At 43.0% G+C, this 22,254-nt stretch overlaps 1 protein-coding gene across 2 annotated transcripts in view; it reads right to left on the bottom strand.

Annotated features, from left to right (window-relative positions):
- Window positions 1-22,254, bottom strand: part of LOC126251601 (fringe glycosyltransferase) — a 658,326-nt gene that overhangs the window by 7,062 nt on the left and 629,010 nt on the right. For both annotated transcript variants that reach the window (XM_049952137.1, XM_049952146.1), the window contains exons 8-9: window positions 5,017-5,087; window positions 4,645-4,739 (exon numbers count right to left, since the gene is read on the bottom strand). In XM_049952137.1, the coding sequence (XP_049808094.1) occupies window positions 4,645-4,739; window positions 5,017-5,087 (166 nt within the window). The remainder of the gene's footprint in view (window positions 1-4,644; window positions 4,740-5,016; window positions 5,088-22,254) is intronic.

Genomic DNA, 22,254 nt, shown 5'->3' with positions numbered 1-22,254 from the left:
CAACATTCTAAGTCAGCCCTAGAGATAAAAATATGGTATTTAGAAAATACAACGATGAACACAGTAAACTTCATTGGCAAATTTCATGGCAATTTCCATGAAACCTAGTCTCTAGAATGTGAAAAGAAGTAACATATGCACCCTCTATTATGACTTTTATAAATTTTTCTTTAAAATTTATGGTAGCTCTCAAGAGTATCTCCAAGCGTTACAGAAATTTAAATTCCCCTCCCCTCCCCACCTCCTCCCTGGGGAAAAGGAGGCATAGCCATAGCAAGGTCACCTAGTACCTTTGGCTGAAGTGACAAAGCTGTTCCCTCCTCTCCTGCAAAACTACCTTTTGGTAATTTTTCCTACAGATCTAAAAAATTTAATTTTGTAAATAGCTTTAATAAAGGTGAAGCAGTGGTTCATGGTGTGGGTTCCTGTAGTCATGTCCTAGTTCATGAACCATGGGCAACATATGAGTGGCCAAGTAAGTGGTCCCGACAGTCGGGATACCAGTTACTTTGGAATAAGGCTCGGCATCTCGGACATATTCTGAGTCGTGGTCACCTTTGTGCTCATACGGCAAAGACTACCAAATCCACCGGTTAGTCCCTCAACCGTTAGGGGTAAAACTCAATGGGACTCGGGGCAAGTAAGGTTAGCAACCTGCTTCCCTGGTACTTTAAATATGATGCTGGCAACAATCAGAGCAAAATGCCTCGGACCTTTGGAGGTGACGGAGTCCTACCTCTAACTGACAAACCAGGGACTCCTAAGATAAGACTCGGCAAACAAATGGTAACGAGATGGGGAGCTATTAATATCAATGGGGGCTACTCTGGGAAGAAAGTAGAGCTGGCAGAGGCTGCAAGTAAGATGGGGCTGGACGTTTTAGCTGTTAGTGACATTCGGGTAAGGGGTGAGAAAGAAGAGGAAGTGGGAGAATACAAGGTCTACCTGTCAGGAGTCAAAGCAGGAATAGCACAATGGGGTGTAGGGCTTTACATCAGGAAAGAAATGGAACCCAGCGTAGTTGCAGTAAGGTATGTAAACGAACGACTGATGTGGATAGATTTGACAGTGTCTAGCAATAAAATTAGGATTGTGTCAGTATATTCGCACTGTGAAGGGACAGATCAGGATAAGATGGATAGTTTTTATGAGGCACTCAGTGAAGTAGTTGTTAGAGTAAAGGACAAGGACAGTGTTCTGCTCATGGGTGATTTTAATGCCAGGATTGGAAGTCGAACAGAAGGGTATGAAAAGGTTATGGGTAAATTTGGAGAGGATATGGAGGCCAACAGGAACGGGAAACAACTCTTGGATTTCTGTGCCAGTATGGGCTTAGTAATCACAAACTCCTTTTTAAACATAAGAACATTCACCGGTATACTTGGGAAAGCAGGGGAACCAGATCTGTCATTGACTATATAATAACAGATCAGGAATTCAGGAAGGCTGTGAGGGACACACGTGTATTCAGGGGATTCTTTGATGACACTGATCATTATTTAATCTGCAGTGAAATTGGGATTGTGAGGCCGAAAGTGCAGGTGGTCAGGTCCATATGTAGGAGGATAAGAGTGGAGAAACTTCAGGATAAGGAAATCAGGCACAAGTACATAACAGCGATCTCAGAAAGGTACCAGTTAGTTGAATGTAGTCAATTACAGTCATTGGAAAAGGAATGGACAAGGTAAAGGGACACAGTACTAGAAGTGGCTAAAGAATGTCTTGGAACGGTAGTGTGTAAAAGTAGGATGAAGCAAACAGCTTGGTGGAATCACACAGTCAAGGCAGCCTGTAAAAGGAAAAACAAGGCGTATAAAAAATGGCTACATACTAGAACTTGGGTAGACAGAGAAAGTTATGTTGAAGAAAGAAACAAAACCAAACAGATAATTGCAGCATCCAAGAAGAAATCTTGGGAAGACTTTGGAAACAGGTTGGAGACTAAGGGTCAAGCTGCTGGAAAACCATTCTGGAGTGTAATTAGCAGTCTTCGAAAGGGAGCTAAGAAGGAAATGACAAGTATTTTGGACAGGTCAGGAAAACTGCTGGTGAATCCTGTGGATGCCTTGGGCAGATGGAGGGAATATTTTGAAGAGTTGCTCAATGTAGGTGAAAATACAATCAGCAATGTTTCAGATTTTGAGGTAGAATGGGAAAGGAATGATGATGGAAATAGGATCACATTTGAGGAAGTGGAGAAAATGGTCAATAGATTGCAATGCAATAAAGCAGCTGGGGTGGATGAAATTAAGTCGGAACTCATCAAATACAGTGGAATGTCAGGTCTTAAATGGCTACACAGGATAACTGAAATGGCCTGGGAGTTGGGACAGGTTCCATCAGACTGGACAAAAGCAGTAATCACACCAATCTTTAAACATGGAAACAGAAAAGATTGTAACAACTACAGAGGTATCTCTTTAATCAGCGTTGTGGGTAAAATCTTCTCAGGTATTGTTGACAGGAAAGTGCGAGTATTAGTTGAGGACCAATTGGATGAAAATCAGTGTGGGTTTAGGCCTCTTAGAGGTTGTCAGGACCAGATCTTTAGCTTACGGCAAATAATGGAGAAATGTTATGAGTGGAACAGGGAATTGTATCTATGCTTTATAGATCTAGAAAAGGCATATGACCGGGTTCCTAGGAGGAAGTTATTGTCTGTTCTATGAGATTATGGAATAGGGGGCAAACTTTTGCAAGCAATTAAAGGTCTTTACATGGATAGTCAGGCAGCAGTTAGAGTTGACGGTAAACTGAGTTCATGGCTCAGAGTAGTTTCAGGGGTAAGACAAGGCTGCAACCTGTCTCCACTGTTGTTCATATTATTTATGGATCATATGTTGAAAACAATAGGCTGGCTGGGTGAGATCAAGATATGTGAACACAAAATAAGCAGTCTTGCATATGCAGATGACTTAGTTGTGATGGCAGATTCGATTGAAAGTTTGCAAAGTAATATTTCAGAGCTCGATCAGAAATGTAAGGACTATGGTATGAAGATTAGCATCTCCAAAACGAAAGTAATGTCAGTGGGAAAGAAATATAAACGGATTGAGTGCCAAATAGGAGGAACAAAGTTAGAACAGGTGGACGGTTTCAAGTACTTGGGATGCATATTCTCACAGGATGGCAACATAGTGAAAGAACTGGAAGCGAGGTGTAGCAAAGCTAATGCAGTGAGCGCTCAGCTATGATCTATTCTCTTCTGCAAGAAGGAAGTCAGTACCAATACTAAGTTATCTGTGCACCGTTCAATCTTTCGACCAACTTTGTTGTATGGGAATGAAAACTGGGTGGATTCAGGTTACCTTATCAACAAGGTTGAGGTTACGGATATGAAAGTAGCTAGGATGATTGCAGGTACTAGTAGATGGGAACAATGGCAGGAGGGTGTCCACAATGAGGAAATCAAAGAAAAACTGGGAATGAACTCTGCAGATGTAGCAGTCAGGGCGAACAGGCTTAGATGGTGGGGTCATGTTACATGCATGGGAGAAGCAAGGTTACCCAAGAGACTCATGGGTTCAGCAGTAGAGGGTAGGAGGAGTCAGGGCAGACCAAGGAGAAGGTACCTGGATTCGGTTAAGAATGATTTTGAAGTAATAGGTTTAACATCAGAAGAGGCACCAATGTTAGCACTGAATCGGGGATCATGGAGGAATTTTATAAGGGGGCTATGCTCCAGACTGAATGCTGGAAGGCATAATCAGTCTTAAATGATGATGGTGATGATGGTGATAGGTGAAGCATTATTTGGAAAGTACTCTGGCATCAGCTGCCATGCATAGCAATCTCTTATTTCATTTGTGTCTTGGAAACAATGGAGTGATCGCCTGTCAAAATATCAGTGGTTGCCAAGGGCGTTATCGGGTTGTATTCCCGTAAGTTATTTGAACATTCAGTACAATGGGAGAAGATCAAGTTTTAGAGTAAAAGTTCTGGCAGGAGGGTCTAGTTTACTACATGTATTCTCCACCTTTTCTTCTTGCTTCCTCCACTGTTGCTCCTCTCACCAGTCATCAGTTGGCAGAAATCAGGGCAACATCTGAAGCCTTAATTGAAACAGCAGATTTGCTTTGGCACCCACCTACAGACCATTTAGATCCTCGAATACTGTAGCGAAGTGGCAGCAGGAACTCCACTGTGTGCATCAAATGCAGTGATGTTATCAATAGCTATGTGTCTGGTAACAGTCATTTCTTCACGGTACTACTTGGATAAAATGACAACAGTGTGCACTTACAGTCATGAGCTGAGCGTAAGGTTTCTTGTCTTGGGCAGACTGCAGGAACATGATGGGTAGAAAGAACAACTTGCGATTCTCTACTTGTTAATACTTAATTTTGATCTCCAGACTATTTTCCACCTCCCTGTTTCTGCACCCTTGTGGGGTCATATCTCACCATGCCCTCAGTATTACTCTGTGGTAAGGGGGGAGTACAATCTATACTTCATTCCATTAGTTTTATAAAAATTACTTTTAACGTCATTACTACCTGTATGCCTTAAACACTGAACCTTGGCTAATATCTGCTAGATCTTAGACTACCAAATTTAGAACTACTGCTGGAACTGAACAACATGGGAAGAAAGCACATGTTAAAACTTGAATATAAAGATATATTGTACAATGTATCTACTCACCTGATCCTGTATTGTGTCAGGTCTCAAGAATTTCATAGGCTCAAGATGAGAATGAAATTGCTCTATTACAGTCAAAGGTTTTTGAAGCATATGCTCTGAAAATAAAGAATAATTATTGTGATAAGAACTACGGTTTTTATTTTGCTCTATAATTGTATGGTCGTAATGACCATCACCAGTTGTCAAATAACAAAGAATTGGCACATGTAGTGCCACTGTGGATGAGAACTATTTATTGAGTACTTTAACATGAGATATTATGAATCTTTGTGTAAATAAATATAACAAACAAACTCAGCAACACAGCTAGAATTAACAACATACAAACAGTTATATAACTGCTTACAAATATGTGGTAGGAGTACTACTCACCAATTATGTAACCCATAGTTACATCATCTGGCAATCTAATCTTCTCACCAATACTAATGAATTTGCCACCACTGAAACATAAGAAAATTAGTATCAATTATCTGGTACAGCTACATTTGATAATGAAATTTTAAACACAATAAAAATTCTATTGTTCAAAAAACATGTTCTGGCTACATCTGCTCACTCGCCAAGTGAGATGTGTTCTAAAACTGGCATATTTTTTTGTGTAATGATTCGATTAGACTGATGACATGTCATTCCCCAAGAAATAGAGCTTACAGAAAGTACACAAAACTAATTATAACCCAAATGATTCATAGTTCCCTCTCAATACCTATCATAGTTAAAGTACTATGTCACTTAAAAAGTACTATTATGGAGTGGCTTATAAAATAAAGTTTAATGCTATCTACAGAATATCCCTGAAATAGTTTTACAATTTTTGGTGGCTTATTCCTCTTATCAAAACAACGCAAACCAGGCCAGATAATTGTGCTTCCAAAAATCCACTGTTTTTGAGTTATAATTACAAGGTACGATTAATATGTTCAATGTAATAAATTAACCAATGAAGTATATTACCATAAATAACAATGCATTTTGTTATAACATCAATATTAGGCAACACTCTTTCACACTTAATGATGGCATGTTGCTAAAGCAAGAATGAAATCTTGTTTTTGTTATGAGACTGGCACAAGACATGCTGTCCATTGCCCTCTGCTGCAAGTTGAAATAGAGAAACAGCATGTTACATGACATGTCAGAGTGTCTCAGGGGTAACTTTCAGAATGTGTTGTGCAATGTGTGCCTTCAGTTCAGCTACATTTGTAATCAGAGCACTGAACACAGCATCTTTCACAGCTGGAAGTCACCTGGATTAAGATCAGGTTATCAGGATAGCAGGCTGTAAGGAAACAATGGCTGAAAATTCTAGCATTTCCAAAATGCCTCTGCGAGTGCTGCTTCACTGGCTGTGCAATGTGTGCAGGTGTGCCATCTCGCATAAAAATTATCCTATCAACCAACCCATGCTATGGGCTGATTAGTTTGGGGGGAGGGGACCAACATTGAGGTAACAGTCCCATCGAGTTAGAGAAGGATGGGGTAGCAAATTGGCTGTGTCATTTCAAATGAACCATCCCAGCATTTGACTGAAGTGATTGAGGGAAATCATGGAAAACTTATAAATCAGGACGGCCGGATGCAAGTTTGAACTGTCATCATCCTGAACGTGAGTCCAGTGTGCTAACCACTGCACAACCTCACTTGGTTCCATGCTGTAGAAGAGTTGGAATGACGTAGGTGTGAAACAGACACTCCCACCTTTTACCAGCGATGGTATAGGTAGCAGGATCCACAGGACCTAACTCCTCAAAAAGATATGGCCGTACAATAAACGATGCTGTCAACCCAAACCACATGTTTGCAGAATGTAGTAGTACCAGTTGATGTGCAAGCAGATTTTTTGCTGCCCATATGCAACAATTCTTTGTACTGGCATATCCTTTGAGGTGGAAATAGGCTTTGTCTGTGCACAGAATGTTCCTTTGCCATTCATCATCCACTTTCATGCAAACAAGAAATTGTAGAGTAAACATTTGTCTTGGATGAAGTTTACACTCTGTATCAGAATGTGTGCTTATATGAAACTTGGAAGGCAGCAGATGACATACTGGCAGAAGTAAAGCTGTGAGGACAGGTCTCGAGTCATGCTTGGGTGCTCTGTTGGTAGAGCACTTGCCCGCGAAATGCAAAGGTCCCAGTTTCGAGCCTTGGTCCAGCACAGTTTTAATCTGTCAGGAAGTTTCAATGTCTGTCTTGCTAGAACGTCAGCATGAAGCAGCTCTTGAACATGAGTAATTTTGTACGGATAGCAATGCAGGATGTTTCGGAGAATTTTATGCACCACACTCCCAGTATGTCCAACGTCTGGGCAACTCCCATGCACTGCATGTTTGCACACCACCGCTCGACTCCATCTGCAACAATGTAGCCACATCATCTATTGACGTCCCATCAATTGTTTTCCTCCCCCTGCCAAATTGTGCTTCAAGAGACCTGTTTCTTGGTATTCACTTCCTCCGGGCCTTCTGCAGACATTAGATTTTTTTTTTATATCCTTGAAAATTCTGGAGAGCTACTGGCGCACAATCACTATTTTCGTAAAAGAGCTACCACCAGCGCACTTTCCTCCACGTGTGTCATTGTGACAGACTCAAAGTACGAAACAGTGTACCCTGTGTCTCATTTTACATATTCCGCCGCTCAAAGTGCCATCCAGTGGTAAAATTTTCTGCTATAATTTTTTTTTTCCCCGTAATGTTTTCCCCTTCTTCAATTACATTCCATTCAAATTTGATGTCATCCAGAGCAGTGGTTTGTTCCCCTCAGTGTTTTGAAACTGGGATTTTAATTATAATCACTCTGTATATTTTAAATACATTGTGTTGTTAACATTTTGTACAGGTAGTGTAAGTAAGTACTATATAGCAAAATATTGTAAGTATAAATGCAATAGAAAATTTTTATGTAATGCTGCAGAATAATTACTAGACATTGGACTGTATCAAAATACGTTTCTAAGTAGAAGCTAGTTGCTTATAGTTATCATTGCATTGCCGCGATAGAATCCATGATAGCATCACCAACAGCGGCTCAGCTTAACATACCCAAACTTTCACAAATAATTATTATGAGACAATGAAAATTCTCAGGTTCATATATTCTTCCAACACACCTAACAGTTGCTTTCTAGAAGAACTTTACTTCAGGTACTCTTCCAAATTTTCAGCCATACGAGCACCTAACCATAAGAGGCAGCAAGTTTTTTATGCATTTTGGGGTTTCAGTATATTTCAGTCAAATTGTTGGGAGACTAGAGAGCGACTTCTGTGATGATATATGGATGGGTTGTGGAGGACCAGTTCTACGATCTGCGTGCTCAGCTGAACTCAGTCCATCTGATTGTTATATGTGGGACCACGTAACACAATTTGTACTTGTCATTGCTATTACCTAATGCACACATATGTAACCAAGGTGTCATGGACTCCTGCAAAATCATTTGACAATCCAGATGTGCTTGAAAGCTTGCAGATGTCTATGGGTCAACGAGTCTATGCAAGTACATATACAAGTGAAGGATAATACGGTCATTTGCTGTCAGACATTTCTCATTTCAACACTACATATTGTGGGGTATTGGGACGCTGTTGGTTTAGAGAACTCCCAGAGGTGACACTTCTTCAAACTTGATAAAAACTGCACTTCAAGTGCAGAAAATTACATACTTTATTACCAGCAGATGCATTCGTACCCACAGGTGAAGCATAGGAAAGGAATAAAATGGCCATGGTTTGCAGTGTGTACTACAAGTTTGTGGAGGGAGGCGGGTTGGAGTTGCTGAAAAGTATTAGCCAGCTATGCTCATACTACAGTCATGCTTGTTGTAGTAGGGTGAAGAGAGAAATCCCATGGAAACTGGTAACATACTGTGTATGTTGCACACATCCTTTCCAGCTGTGCAAAAAGGATGGGCACAACTGAGCAACGAAAAAAAGTTTAGGAATTCTATTTTGGTGTTGTCCTGCACAAGTTCACATTTGTCTTCAGTGTAGGACAACATGTAAACCATTGCCGAACCAAAGGAAACTGCATTAATTGCTGTGAACAGCATAAAAAGCAGACACAACATTTCTGATTTGTTTCTGCAGTATATTACCAGAACAGACTGAAGCTGCAGTTAAGTAGAATCAACGACAACAATATCTAGAATTATACGAGAATTCTGTAGGGAAGAAAAGAAAATTCTGTGTTCCACATACCAAGAAGTGGCAAGGTATCGTCTCGTTCCTACCCCCCTCCTCTCCCCCTCCCCCCTTCTCCTTGCGGACGTGCCGTCAAATTTTTAGTTCTATATATAGGCCTAAACTTCGCGTAAGTTCTCGGCACTTCCGTTCATATTCTCATCCAGTGACAGCATTCTGAGTCTCAAATTAATTCTTTTATTTCTCATTTAAACCGATGAGACGAATGTTGTTATATGCTCTAATAACTTTGTTGCACGATTTCGTATAATTGTCTCACATTACCCAAGTTTAACTGCGTGTACCCCTGGCAATATTCAAACAAAGGCCATATATTCATCGGCTGGAAATACGATAGTTTCGTGTTTCCGAACTCTACAAGTTAGACGCAGGTGACAGCTGCTTCTGACTGCTATAACAAAACTGGGGCTAAATTGTCGAAGATGGCATGATATTCAAAATGGAGCTATGTTGAGGTTATTTGTATCCTCTGGTCCAGCTTCTTGTTCCTCTTTTCCCATGATTCATCGCTTCAGATACGCACGCTTTTCCGCCGCAAACAGAATTACAAAATAAGAGCGGTTCATACATTGGGGCACGAGTTGACAGAGCGCTCCTACGGAACAGCCTGCGGCGCCAGAACCGACCTTCCCCCGCCTGCCTGTTTTGGCGATAAGCTCTGAAAGCTCTTAAAGAGTTATGACAAGGGCCACACTACCAGTCCCTGTAGTAGAGGCTCCCTTCTGTCAGGACATATTACTACACACATTCTAACAGCATCAAGGGATCCGCGTAGTTGATGGCTCATTTTACAAAATTTTGATACTAACATTTTACCCAATACACTCCTCTAGAAAAAGATTACCGAACATAGTTTTACAGGGTAAACCCTTCTATTATTCTCCTCTCTTACCGAAGACCAAAAGTTTGTGCCTACGTTTCCATCAAAGGAGGCATTCAGTCCGCTTTATATAACTTTTAATGTATGTTACTGTTGAAGCTGAACGGCCGGCCGGTGTGGCCGAGCGTTTCTAGGCGCTTAAGTCTGGAACCGCGCGACCGCTACGGTCGCAGGTTCGAATCCTGCCTCGGGCATGGATGTGTGTGATGTCCTTAGGTTAGTTAGGTTTAAGTAGTTCTAAGTTCTAGGGGGACTGATGACCTCAGATGTTAAGTCCCATAGTGCTCAGATCCATTTGAAGCTGAACGAAATATTTTCTGAATGGATTTGACTGACGATCTGAGAATATCCGTCGCCACTACACATGTATTTCTTTTGCCTTTGGATACGATACATAAATCATTTTTCGCAATTTTTCGTCACGGCTATAACAGCACGGTTTCACGAAATTCTATCAACCACGGAAGGCCCTAAAACTGCTATCAAAACTAACGTTGTTCCATCGAGAAGATCCTACAGGAAAATCTGCTTTTTCTGCTCTACGGCCGCTCAGTTAGTTCTGCAATGCAATCCATGAAATAGTTTGTCACTTGCAGTTTGTTTTCTGCTTTGTATTCTGTGTCTGGTAAATAGATTCGATGTAAGGTAGATAAATACGCATAAATTAAGCAGTCACGGATACGATCACGCTTTACCTCCACAATGTTTGACCAACCACGGTTCTACGGAATATTTAAAAAAACGAATGCGCTTGTGCAACCTTTATGTGGAGAACTTCAGCATTACGTACAATCCAAAACACTTCAATATCCGGCATTTGTCACACAAAAAAGCCGCACTGCAACCGAAGTTCGAACCTGGAGGATTCGAAATGTTAATATGACATTTTCCTAACAGTCTAAATAAGAATACAGAACGTTACTTGAAGAAATGATATCGCCAAATTGGAGACTTCACATATGCCAGCTGCAGTTCTTAAAAAGTGCTTATACTGATTACTCTCTGAGCAGTATGCACCTTTAACAAACTAGTTACAGTGCTAAAACTTCAGCATTATACCCGGTGAACATGAAACGGTCACACTGCAAAATTCATCCCTTGCTTTCCTGCTAGTTGGTGTCGTCAAATGCGCAAGTATTATGGTTTCCAGAAGTATGACGCGCCCTCTGACTTTTCATTATTTCGGGCTATCTGCAGACCTCATGGATGTACCCAGAGGGGAGCAACTGCCATCTACACCTCTAGAAAAAGGAATTATCTTCACGAACCGAAGTCTAATCCTGTCCCGCTACATTGACAGAGGTTTAAGTTATAACGAATCAAGATCTACGGGGACCCTTGGTATAACCGAAATTTGGGACAGATATCGTGAAAATTTCGTTATTGACGATTTTTATGGCATTACATCCGGTCACCAACGTAGATATTTTACAAATCAGTATAAACGATATTATTCGCGCTCATCCGATATCGTATTGAGAAATTTAGCTTGATGGTCGCTTGGAGCGCTGCTGTCGCAGAGTACAACAAAAAGGTAACTGTGTGTCCACCGCAAGCGTACACACGCGACAGATCGTCGCCCCTTGTCGTGCATTCCCGTATCGTGCGACAAAACCGCGTACTTTGCCGACGATGACGTCCGACCGAATCAGTACAGTCGACCTTTTTGTGAGTGAGGTTGCCATAGACATACGGTTTACTACCTATATATGTGTTGGGCACACTATGGCTTGCTAGACGAAGAAACGTCACGGAAATGTAGCAACGTACTCATAAAAAATCGGTATTAACTATCTTTACTTTGTGATGCCTTTTCTTGAAAAAAAAAAGGAATGCTTGTTATTTTCAATTTCAAGTAGTTTCTCATCATAATCTTATGAATATTATTTCTGCACGAGCACTTAAACTTTTTTCTTGTATTGTACGCGTTGCCCGAGTTTCAGATTGGAACTCCTGTCTTTAGAGTATCATCTATTTCATCTAAATGATCGCCATTATTAGTAAACTGCTCTCCACTACGACAGGATGCATTTGAGCCAATGACATTATTCCTTGTATCCTCGTGATCAGAAGCACAGCTTTGCGTTTCATCGTTAATGCTGCTTCGAGTGGTGTTTGGATTGATGGCATCCGTCAGGAAGAACACGTAAGTGAAAAAGGCCACTGTTCAGGCGTATTCGCTTCCTTCGTTACATTGTACAATATATTACTCTGGTATACAACACAGAGATATACAAAGAAGGCTCTCCAGACTTCTAACGGTATCAGATGAAACAAGCAACGCGTACAGACATAAACAACTTTGTGGATCGCATAATGGAAGTACTGCTGTGGCATCACACGCGAGAGAAAAGCTTCCAGCACTTTTTGTCCACAAAGGTATGTTACGAATAAATAAGATTATACTCCGAGGTATCAGGCACTTAATAAGTTACTATGTTACACTACTGGCCATTAAAATTGCTACACCAAGAAGAAATGCAGATGAGAAACGGGTATTCATTGGACAAACATATCATACTAGAACTGACATGTGATTACATTTTCACGCAGTTTGGGTGCATAGATCCTGAGAATTCAGTACGCAGAACAACTACCTCTGGCCGTAATAACGGTCTTGATACGCCTGGGCATTGAGTCAAACAGAGCTTGGATGGCGTGTACAGATACAGCTGCCCATGCAGCTTCAACACGATACCACAGTTCATCAAGAGTAGTGACTGGCGTATTGTGACGAGCCAGTTGCTCGGCTACCATTGACCACACGTTTTCAATTGGTGAGAGATCTGGAGAATGTGCTGGCCAGGGCAGCAGTCCAACATTTTCTGTTTCCAGAAAGGCACGTACAGGACCTGCAACATGCGGTCGTGCATTATCCTGCTGAAATGTAGGGTTTCGCAGGGATCGAATGAAGGGTAGAGCCACGGGTCGTAACACATCTGAAATGTAACGTCCACTGTTCAAAGTGCCGTCAATGCGAACAAGAGGTGACCGAGACGTGTAACCAATGGCACCCCCATACCATTACGCCGGGTGATACGCAAGTATGGCAATGACGAATACCCGCTTCCAATGTGCGTTCACCGCGAAACACGGTTGCGACCGTCATGATGCTGTAAACAGAACCTGGATTCGTCCGAAAAAATGACGTTTTGCCATTCGTGCACCCAGGTTCGTCGTTGAGTACACCATCGCAGGCGCTCTTGTCTGTGATGCAGCGTGAAGGGTAACCGCAGCCATGGTCTCCGAGCTGCAAACATCGTCGAACTGTTCGTGCAGATGGTTGTTGTCTTGCAAACGTCCCCATCTGTTGACTCAGGGATCGAGGCGTGCCTGCACGATCCGTTACAGCCATGCGGATAAGATGCCTGTCATCTCCACTGCTATTGATACGAGGCCGTTGGCATCCAGCACGGCGTTCCGTATTACCCTCCTGAACCCACCGATTCCACATTCTGCTAACAGTCAGAGGATCTCGACCAGCGCGAGCAGCAATGCCGCGATACGATAAACCGCAATCGCGATAGGCTTCAATCCGACCTTCATCAAAGTCGGAAACGTGAAGGTACGCATTCCTCCTCCTTACACGAGGCATCACAACAACGTTTCACCAGGCAACGCCGGTCAGCTGCTGTTTGTGTATGAGAAATCGGTTGGATACTTTCCTCATGTCAGTACGTTGTAGGTGTCGCCACCGGCGCCCACCTTGTGTGAATGCTCTGAAAAGCTAATCATTTGCATATCACAGCATCTTCTTCCTGTCAGTTAAATTTTGCGTCTGTAGCACGTCATCTTCGTGGTGTAGCAATTTTAATGGCCAGTAGTGTATTAGTGATTTATTGTTATTAAATAATCATTTAAATACTCATGGTACTGTAAAATGGAACTTATTTGTCGATAGGGGGAACAAAATACTGCGGTAGGACATTGCAGAGGACATTAGCAATGGTTTTACAAGACAATTAATTCTCCTATTATCTGAAATTAGTAAGTAGATTGCTTATGTAGACGTATCTTCTACGGATAAAATCTCATTTTACTTGTCATCATTTTTGTTATTACATTATTAAAAAATTCCTCTCGAATTTTACTGTTTAGAAACAAATGTGATTTAACATAAACTTGTCAGATTCCTTCAGAAGCTGTCTATGAAACTACCTGATGATGAGGCCCCACCCGCGTATTCATCTTCAGTTTTGACATGCGACGCTAGCACGTCGCAACATCTTTAGTTAATTTTTACTTAGGATAGTTTATAGCACAGGGGAAGAGGACTCAAACTACACCACCTTCTCAACATCAGGAAGAATTGTTACCATAATAATTCTCTAAATACACTACTGGCCATTATAATTGCTACACCACGAAGATGACGTACTACAGACGCGAAATTTAGCCGACAGGGAGAAGTTGCTGAGATATGCAAATGATTAGCTTTCCAGAGCATTCACACAAGGTTGGCGCCGGTGGCGACGCCTACAACGTGCTGACATGAGGAAAGTTTCCAACCCATTTCTCATACACAAACAGCAGTTGACCGGCGTTGCCTGGTGAAACGTTGTTGTCATGCCTTGTGTAAGGAGGAGAAATGCGTACCATCACGATTTCAACTTTGATAGAAGTCGGATTGTAGCCTATCGCGATTGCAGTTTATCGTATCGCGACATTGCTGCTCGCGTTGGTCGAGATCCAATGACTGTTAGCAGAATACGGAATCGGTGGGTTCAGGAGGCCTCGTATCACTAGCAGTCGAGATGACAGGCATCTTATCCGCATGGCTGTAACGGATCGTGCAGCCACGTCTCGATCCCTGCGTCAACAGATGGGGCCGTTTTCAAGACAACAACCATCTGCACGAACTGTTCGACGATGTTTGCAGCAGCATCGACTATCAGCTCGGAGACCATGGCTGCGGTTACCCATGACGCTGCATCACAGACAGGAGCGCCTGCGATGTTGTACTCAACGACGAACCTGGGTGCACGAATGGCAAAACGTCATTTTTTCGGATGAATCTAGGTTCTGTTTCCAGCATCATGATGGTCGCATCCGTGTTTGGCGACATCGCGGTGAACACACATTGGAAACGTGTATTCGTCATCGCCATACTGGCGTATCACCCGGCGTGATGGTATGGGGTGCCATTGGTTACACGTCTCTGCCACCTCTTGTTCGCATTGACGGCAGTTTGAACAGTGGACGTTACATTTCAGATGTGTTACGACCCACCGCTTTACCCTTTATACGATCCCTGCGAAACCCTACATTTCAGCAGGATAATGCACGACCGCATGTTGCAGGTCCTGTACGACCCTTTCTAGATACAGAAAATGTTCGACTGCTGCCCTGGCCAGCACATTCTCCAGATCTCTCACCAACTGAAAACGTCTGGTCAATAGTGGCCGAGCAACTGGCTCGTCACAATACGCCAATGACTACTCTTGATGAACTGTGGTATCGTGTTGAAGCTGCATGGGCAGCTGTACCTGTACACTCCATCCAAGCTCTGTTTGACTCAATGCCCAGGCGTATCAAGGCCGTTATTACGGCCAGAGGTGGTTATTCTGGGTACTGATTTCTCAGGATCTATGCACCCAAATTGCGTGAAAATGTAATCACATGTCAGTTCTAGTATAATATATTTGTCCAATGAATACCCGTTTATCATCTGCATTTCTTCTTGGTGTAGCAATTTTAATGGCCAGTAGTGTATAATACAAAACGCTTTTATGAATTTGAAGCAAACTAGGAGGAATCACATTTCATAAAACCTTCGTCAGGCACTAAACACACAAGAGCAAAGAAAATTACGTTTCTGTTCTAATTCCAGTACTACATCCTCCCACAATTTGCAAGCAACATTGCTCATGTGATACCGAGGCTTCTTCTGGTCCCACAACCAACTACTTGCTTGTACCAGGCTCTTTAACTTTTCGCACTGCATCACCATGTCACGTGATTGGCTAGGAAAATTCGTACTGATTTGAAGCTTGTGCATGGTCGCACGACAACGGACAATCGGATCGTCTGCAGTGGTAGTGCCGCCATTCCTCCGCACCTGTTTGTTTTATCCACGCAATGACGTAAAATATCGTGAGACGCTTTGCCGCAAGTTTACGCACCCAGCGGGCATTAGGCCAGAGCAGTGGTGTCGCGACTGTATACGTTGAAGATTGTGGTGCGCCCTCGGTAGATCCTGATCATTATCAGGTAAATGGCTGGTGCACGATATGAGCGGCTATACTGGAAGGTGAGACGCGAGGCACGCTGGAGAGAGCCGGCCACGCGATGGTCGCGTGCGGGCGCGGATTTACGGCGCCGGCGGTCCGCCGCGGCTGCTGGCCGCATTCCGCCCGGCCGGTTTTTTAATTTATGGAGCGAGCCCACAGCCACAGCCACCACGGACTGCCGGCTCCCTGCTGGGCCGCACTCTACCCGTCACTCCCGGCTACCAAGCCATCTCCTCCTCGCATTATCCTCCTTTTTCCCCGGCTTGTACTACCAGCTTTTACATTCCTGAAGCCGATTTCCACCGCTAACCCCCACTGTTTCATTATGCTCACCTTCTGAACAGCTTCAGCCCGCACGGCAGGTGCACTGCGCTACTCTCGCCCTCCTTTACTGCTAACCTGTGCTGAACTGCTGTGCTCCTGTTGTACTACTCCCGATTACTGGGATCAAAGACAGTCCTTTACCTTCCACGACTAGACGTAATATGGCTCAGTGTTGAAGACATGGGCACGTTTTCTGAAGGAAGTGGAGTCTGCCCCTTATTGTCATATTTGTCTCCCGCCGTTGTCCTGAAACATGCCAAACGCTACGTCTTACCCCGTCCGTCGTCCTCTTATGTTTACCACAGCGCTTAATCTATCGACGATGACGACGACACTCTAAATTCCAACATGCATTCCTTAACACTATCACGTTGCTCCTCCACAGCTGATTAGTATCACTGTTAAAAACGCTAAATTTAAATAATGACACTCGCACATTTCTGTCAGTTATCGGAGGATGTTCGTATAGAATGGCTTAGCAAATGCACCTAAAATAACAGCGTGGTGGATTTTTAGAACATCCATGCATTAGCATTTTCTTGATCCAAGATTAATCCTCGAAGAAGCAGTTTCGCACCTGTTGTACGTAACATTTTTCTCCGCCACAGCCGGCCGGAGTGGCCGAGCGTTTCTAGGCGCTTCAGTCTGGAACCGCGCGACCGCTACGGTCGCAGGTTCTAATCCTGCCTCGGGCATCGATGTGTGAGATGTCCTTCAGTTAGTTAGGTTTAAGTAGTTCTAAGTTCTAGGGGACTGATGACCTCAGAAGTTAAGTCCCATAGTGCTCAGAGCCATTTGAACTATTTCTCCGCCACGCGAAGTCAGATGTAGCTCACTGGATGATCGGTACGAGAAACAGAAAAAAGGCCCAAAAAAGGTTGGCAGCAGTGCAACAACCCCTCTTTGTCTGTGTGGACTTTTTCCTCTGCACTTAGATTCAGAGCACAGAAAACGATGAAAGGGGGGCAATTACAACAAGGCTTTACCCGACGTACCCAATTACTCCAATTTACGACACTCTGCTTTGGATCAGTATGATTCTGACGAAAGCAGTTTAAGCAGACAAGTTGTGGTCCGCGGAATCGTCACACACACACGTTACCATCACGATCCAAATCGTTCAGTCTCAGTTTGACAGTCAATATCTTTTAAAAATCGACACGCCGCAAAGGACGCAGCACGTAAGAGACACTTAAATATCTCCGAATTCAGTACATCCCATCAATTCCCCGAAACCTTGAAGCCAATATTACACGTCACACATGTCGTATCCAAGTCTGCACCAACGCACCTTACGTACTAGAGCGGAACAGTCAACATTTCGTTAGCCCTATTACACGATACACCTAATGCTTTAAGTCTGCACCAATGTCCCAATATTCCTAAATATCGGCTTCTTTACGTTTGTTACGTCGTTGAGTGCGTAAGTTGATGTTGCCCTGAAGCTACAATTTACTCATAAAATGTTCAAATATGTGTGCATTCTTTAGGGGCCGAACTGCTGAGGTAATCGGTCCCGAGACTTACACACTGGTGTCGACCCTGGCTGGGAAGAAGGATGACAGCAGGGACAAACACTCCCCGTTAATATAGCAGTTGAGGCCCGAAGATCGACAGGAATCGAGAACATTGTCAGAATTGATATGTTTTCTCGACTGTACATGACAGAATTCTCGCAAATCACACAGTAATGATGGAAGCTACGTGTTGTGGACGACACGTATCTTTCAGCATAAGGATGCCTTTCCATCATCTGAACTTCAACAATTACATTCACAGAATAGACCTTAGAGACTCTTCAACCTGTTCGCGCAACCTCAACATCATAAAGTGATTCAATTCACATATTCTATCCTTGTGAGTCGTATCGCATCAGCATATAGCCGACGTCGATACATCAATTTCGCACCAGTATCCTTTCATCAAAAAATGCTACAGCTTGCAGAACTTTCATGAACATTTCAATAGATTATAGCTTGAACCTTGAACATGTAACTGAATGCCTGTTCCCTCTAATTGCTTCTGTAACATACTTTGGACTGTTTAGCACTTTCACATTTTTTTCTCTACTGGTCCATCCTCTTGCTTCATATTTACTTCACAAAAGCCCTCTTTCAACACATTAATACGGAATATCACCCAAGAACAAATTACGGCATTAGACTGTTCTTAACCTTTTTCATCACAGTGACCTTGCCTGTTACTATGACGTACTTTTAGAATCTGGTGTTAACTACTATGTGCCGCTCATCTACTTACATAAATTTGTGGGGGTGGAGGGAGGGAGGAGGAGGGGAGGGGGGGGGTGGAGAGAGAGAGAGAGAGAGAGAGAGAGAGAGAGAGAGAGAGAGAGAGAGAGAGAGAGAGAGCGAAGAACACAGAACAGAACACTCTGGCAATAATCATTTTGCTTCTATTATTTGGAATGTTGTGCGTGTGGTGACATCATTAGCTGCAGCGAAGCCAGATGTCTAGGTTAGGTTAGGTTAGGTTAAAAAGTTATGTTATAGGAAGGAGTACCTGTTATTGAATTTCGTCGTCAGTCAGAATAATGATGGTTTAATGCAGATCTCTGCACTAGCCTATTCTGTGCAAGCGCCTTCATCTCTGCATACCTACTGCAATATCCATCCATTTTAACCTGCATGCTATAACTTTGTAACTTTGGTCCCCTTTAGTTCTTTTTTATGCCCCTGGATGTGTGTCCCATCCACCAGTCCCTTCTTTTAGGCGTGGCATGTAGAATTCGTTTCTTTCTCAAAACAGCTCAGTACTACTTCATTAGTTATCCAATCTGCCCATCTAATCTTTAACGTTCTTGCATAGCGCACATCAAAAACTTCTATTGTAGTTTTGTCTGAAATGCTGAAGTGTTGATCGCCCACGTTTCACTTCCGTAAAAGGCTACATTCCAGACAATCATACTAATATTAGATGTTGACAAATTGCTCTTTTCTCATAAACGCTTTTCTTGTCATTGCCAGTCTAGATTTTATAAGGGGTAGTCAAATGAAGAGGAGACGGATTGGAAAAAAAAGGTAAACTGTTTATTATTTCAAAAGTAATCGCCATAACTATGAATTCATTTATCCCACTGTGAAACAAAATGGTCAATGCCTTCACGGCAAAATGTTTGCGGTTCCCTAAGAAACCACCATTTTATCCAGGCGTGGACCTCTTCGTCCAAAGCAAATCGACAGCCGCGAATGTCTTTATTTAGGACTTCAAAAATGTGGAAATCGCAAAGGTAGACGGAACTGTGAGGAGGATGTGTAAACGCTTCGCAACTGAAGTTCTACAGCTCTGTCGAAGCAACCTTGGCAACATTGGACGGGCGTTATCCCACAACAGAATCATACCATGCGTCAACATTCCTGGTCATTTGGACGTCATGGCGCGCCTCGATTAACGCACAGCGATACGTGGATACTTCTTGAAAATTAAAGCACGCAATGAAATCTAAACTCTCACGAATCTTGACGGACGGCAGCATCTGTTGCAGGAAATGCCATCCCACATGTTGCCAAAGTTGTTTGGATTACGACGCAGCATCCGCCGGGAGCCCTTACACGCCCTCCACACAGTCCCCATCTCTCCCAATGCGATTTCCATATTTTTGGAGCTCTCAAGAAAGACATTTTATGCCCGTCGATTTGCTTCGGATGAAGAGATGCACGCCTGGGTACACTCTTGGTTCCGTTGGCAATCGCATACAATTTTCCAAGAAGGCACTGACCGCCTTGCCTCACAGTGGGTTAAATGTTTTAACAGTTATGGCGATTACTTTTGAAATAATAAACAGCTTACTTAACTTTTTCCCCATCTGTCTCGTTTTTTGATTTGGCTACCCCTTACGTGTCCTGTCTAGTACGACCACCTTAACTGTCCAAATACTGAAGCTAAACTTTTCTACTGATTCTAGTGCCTTATTTTCTAATATAATTCTCCAAGGGTCGCCTGATTTAATTCAACAACCTTCGTTCTACTTTTGTTATTGTTTATCTTAAAACCTCCTTTCAAGACGCTGTACATTCTGTTCGACAGATCTTCAACGTCCTTTTCTGTCTCTGACAGGATTGCAGTATCGGCAGCAAACCTTAACGTTTGATACGAAATAACAGAGACTATATTATTAAGAGGTACAAAGCAGTATTCCTGCGGACATACATGCATGCGTGTGCTTCGTACCTCTTAACAACACAGGCACTGACTGCTATTTCGTGTTTATTCGCCAATGCCAGGCTGTCGACTCTCCTGGACGGGAACATGTGTAACATAAGAGTGCAGATTGTGCCACACGGACAACGAAATATGGAAGCTTAGGTCTGGCCGTCGTTCGTGCACTGATAGCCGAAGCAATTAAGGAGACCGCTCGCGAAGAAGCTGGAAATCTAGGTTCGAATTCCTATGTACAGCCGATGAGGGTTCATATTCGCAGCTGCGTTCCCGTACTTATAGTTTCAGTTTCTTCTTCTTGAACTTTAATTACTTTCCATACTCTCCTTGATTTCCTCTACTGCTTGCACAATTTTGCCGCTAAGACGTGTATTTCACGCGTATTAGATTTAGATTGTTGGTTTATGTTCTCCGCGAATTCTTTACAGACGAATGGAAAAACTGGTAGAAGCCGACCTTGGGGAAGATCAGTTTGGATTCCGTAGAAATGTTGGAACGCGTGAGGCAATACTGACCCTACGACTTATCTTAGAAGCTAGATTAAGAAAGGCAAACCTACGTAGCGAAAGGCTATTTACAATTTGTACAGAAACCAGATGGCAGTTGTAAGAGTCGAGGGACATGAAAGGGAAGCAGTGGTTGGGAAGGGAGTGAGACAGGGTTGTAGCCTCTCCCCTATGCTATTCAATCTGTGCATTGAGCAAGCAGTAAAGGAAACAAAAGAAAAGTTCGGAGTATGTATTAAAATCCGTGGAGAAGAAATAAAAACTTTGAGGTTTGCCGATGACATTGTAATTCTGTCAGAGACAGCAAAGGACTTGGAAGAGCAGTTGAATGGAATGGACAGTGTCTTGAAAGGAGGATATAAGATGAACATCAACAAAAGCAAAACGAGGATAATGGAATGTAATCGAATTAAATCGGGTGATGCTGAGGGAATTAGATTAGGAAAGGTGACGCTTTAAGTAGTAAAGGAGTTTCGCTATTTGGGGAGCAAAATAACTGATGATGGTCGAAGTAGTGAGGATATAAAATGTAGACTGGCAATGGGAAGGAAAGCGTTTCTGAAGAAGATAAATTTGTTAACATCGAGTATAGATTTAAGTGTCAGGGAGCGTTTCTGAAAGTATTTGTATGGAGTGTAGCCACGTATGGAAGTGAAACATGGACGGTAAATAGTTTGGACAAGAAGAAAATAGAAGCTTTCGAAATGTGGAGCTACAGAAGAATGCTGAAGATTAGATGGGTGGATCACGTAATTAACGAGGAGGTATTGAATAGGATTGGGGAGAAGAGAAGCTTGTGGCACAACTTAACTAGAAGAAGGGATCGGTTGGTAGGACATGTTCTGAGGCTGCAAGGGATCACAAATTTAGCATTGGAGGGCAGCGTGGAGGGTAAAAATCGTAGAGGGAGACCAAGAGATGAATAAACCAAGCAGATTCAGAAGGATGTAGGTTGCAGTAGGTACTGAGAGATGAAGAAGCTTGCACAGGATAGAGTAGCATGGAGAGCTGCATCAAACCAGTCTCAGGACTGAAGACCACAACAACATTCCGATGACGCAGTGGGTCAAAAGCGTATGGGTGGTATCGGCAGGGACAATATTTCCAAAGAATGAAACCCAGTATTTCGCTACCAGTAGTGTCAGAAACGTGTCGAGCATCGCAGTTTTTATAGCGCGAAGGCAGCTGTCGGGGCGCGGGTTAGCGCTTGCCTGCGCTCGGCGCGGGCTGCGTCCGCCCATCCATCAGCCGCGTGCCGGCCGCGACAGCTGAGGCCGAGCGCTACCGCT

This window comes from Schistocerca nitens, chromosome 1 (assembly GCF_023898315.1).
Source record: "Schistocerca nitens isolate TAMUIC-IGC-003100 chromosome 1, iqSchNite1.1, whole genome shotgun sequence".
Lineage (NCBI taxonomy): Eukaryota > Metazoa > Arthropoda > Insecta > Orthoptera > Acrididae > Schistocerca > Schistocerca nitens.
The sequence above is the reverse complement of the archived record's forward strand: the minus strand, read 5'-3'. Positions and strand labels throughout refer to the sequence as shown.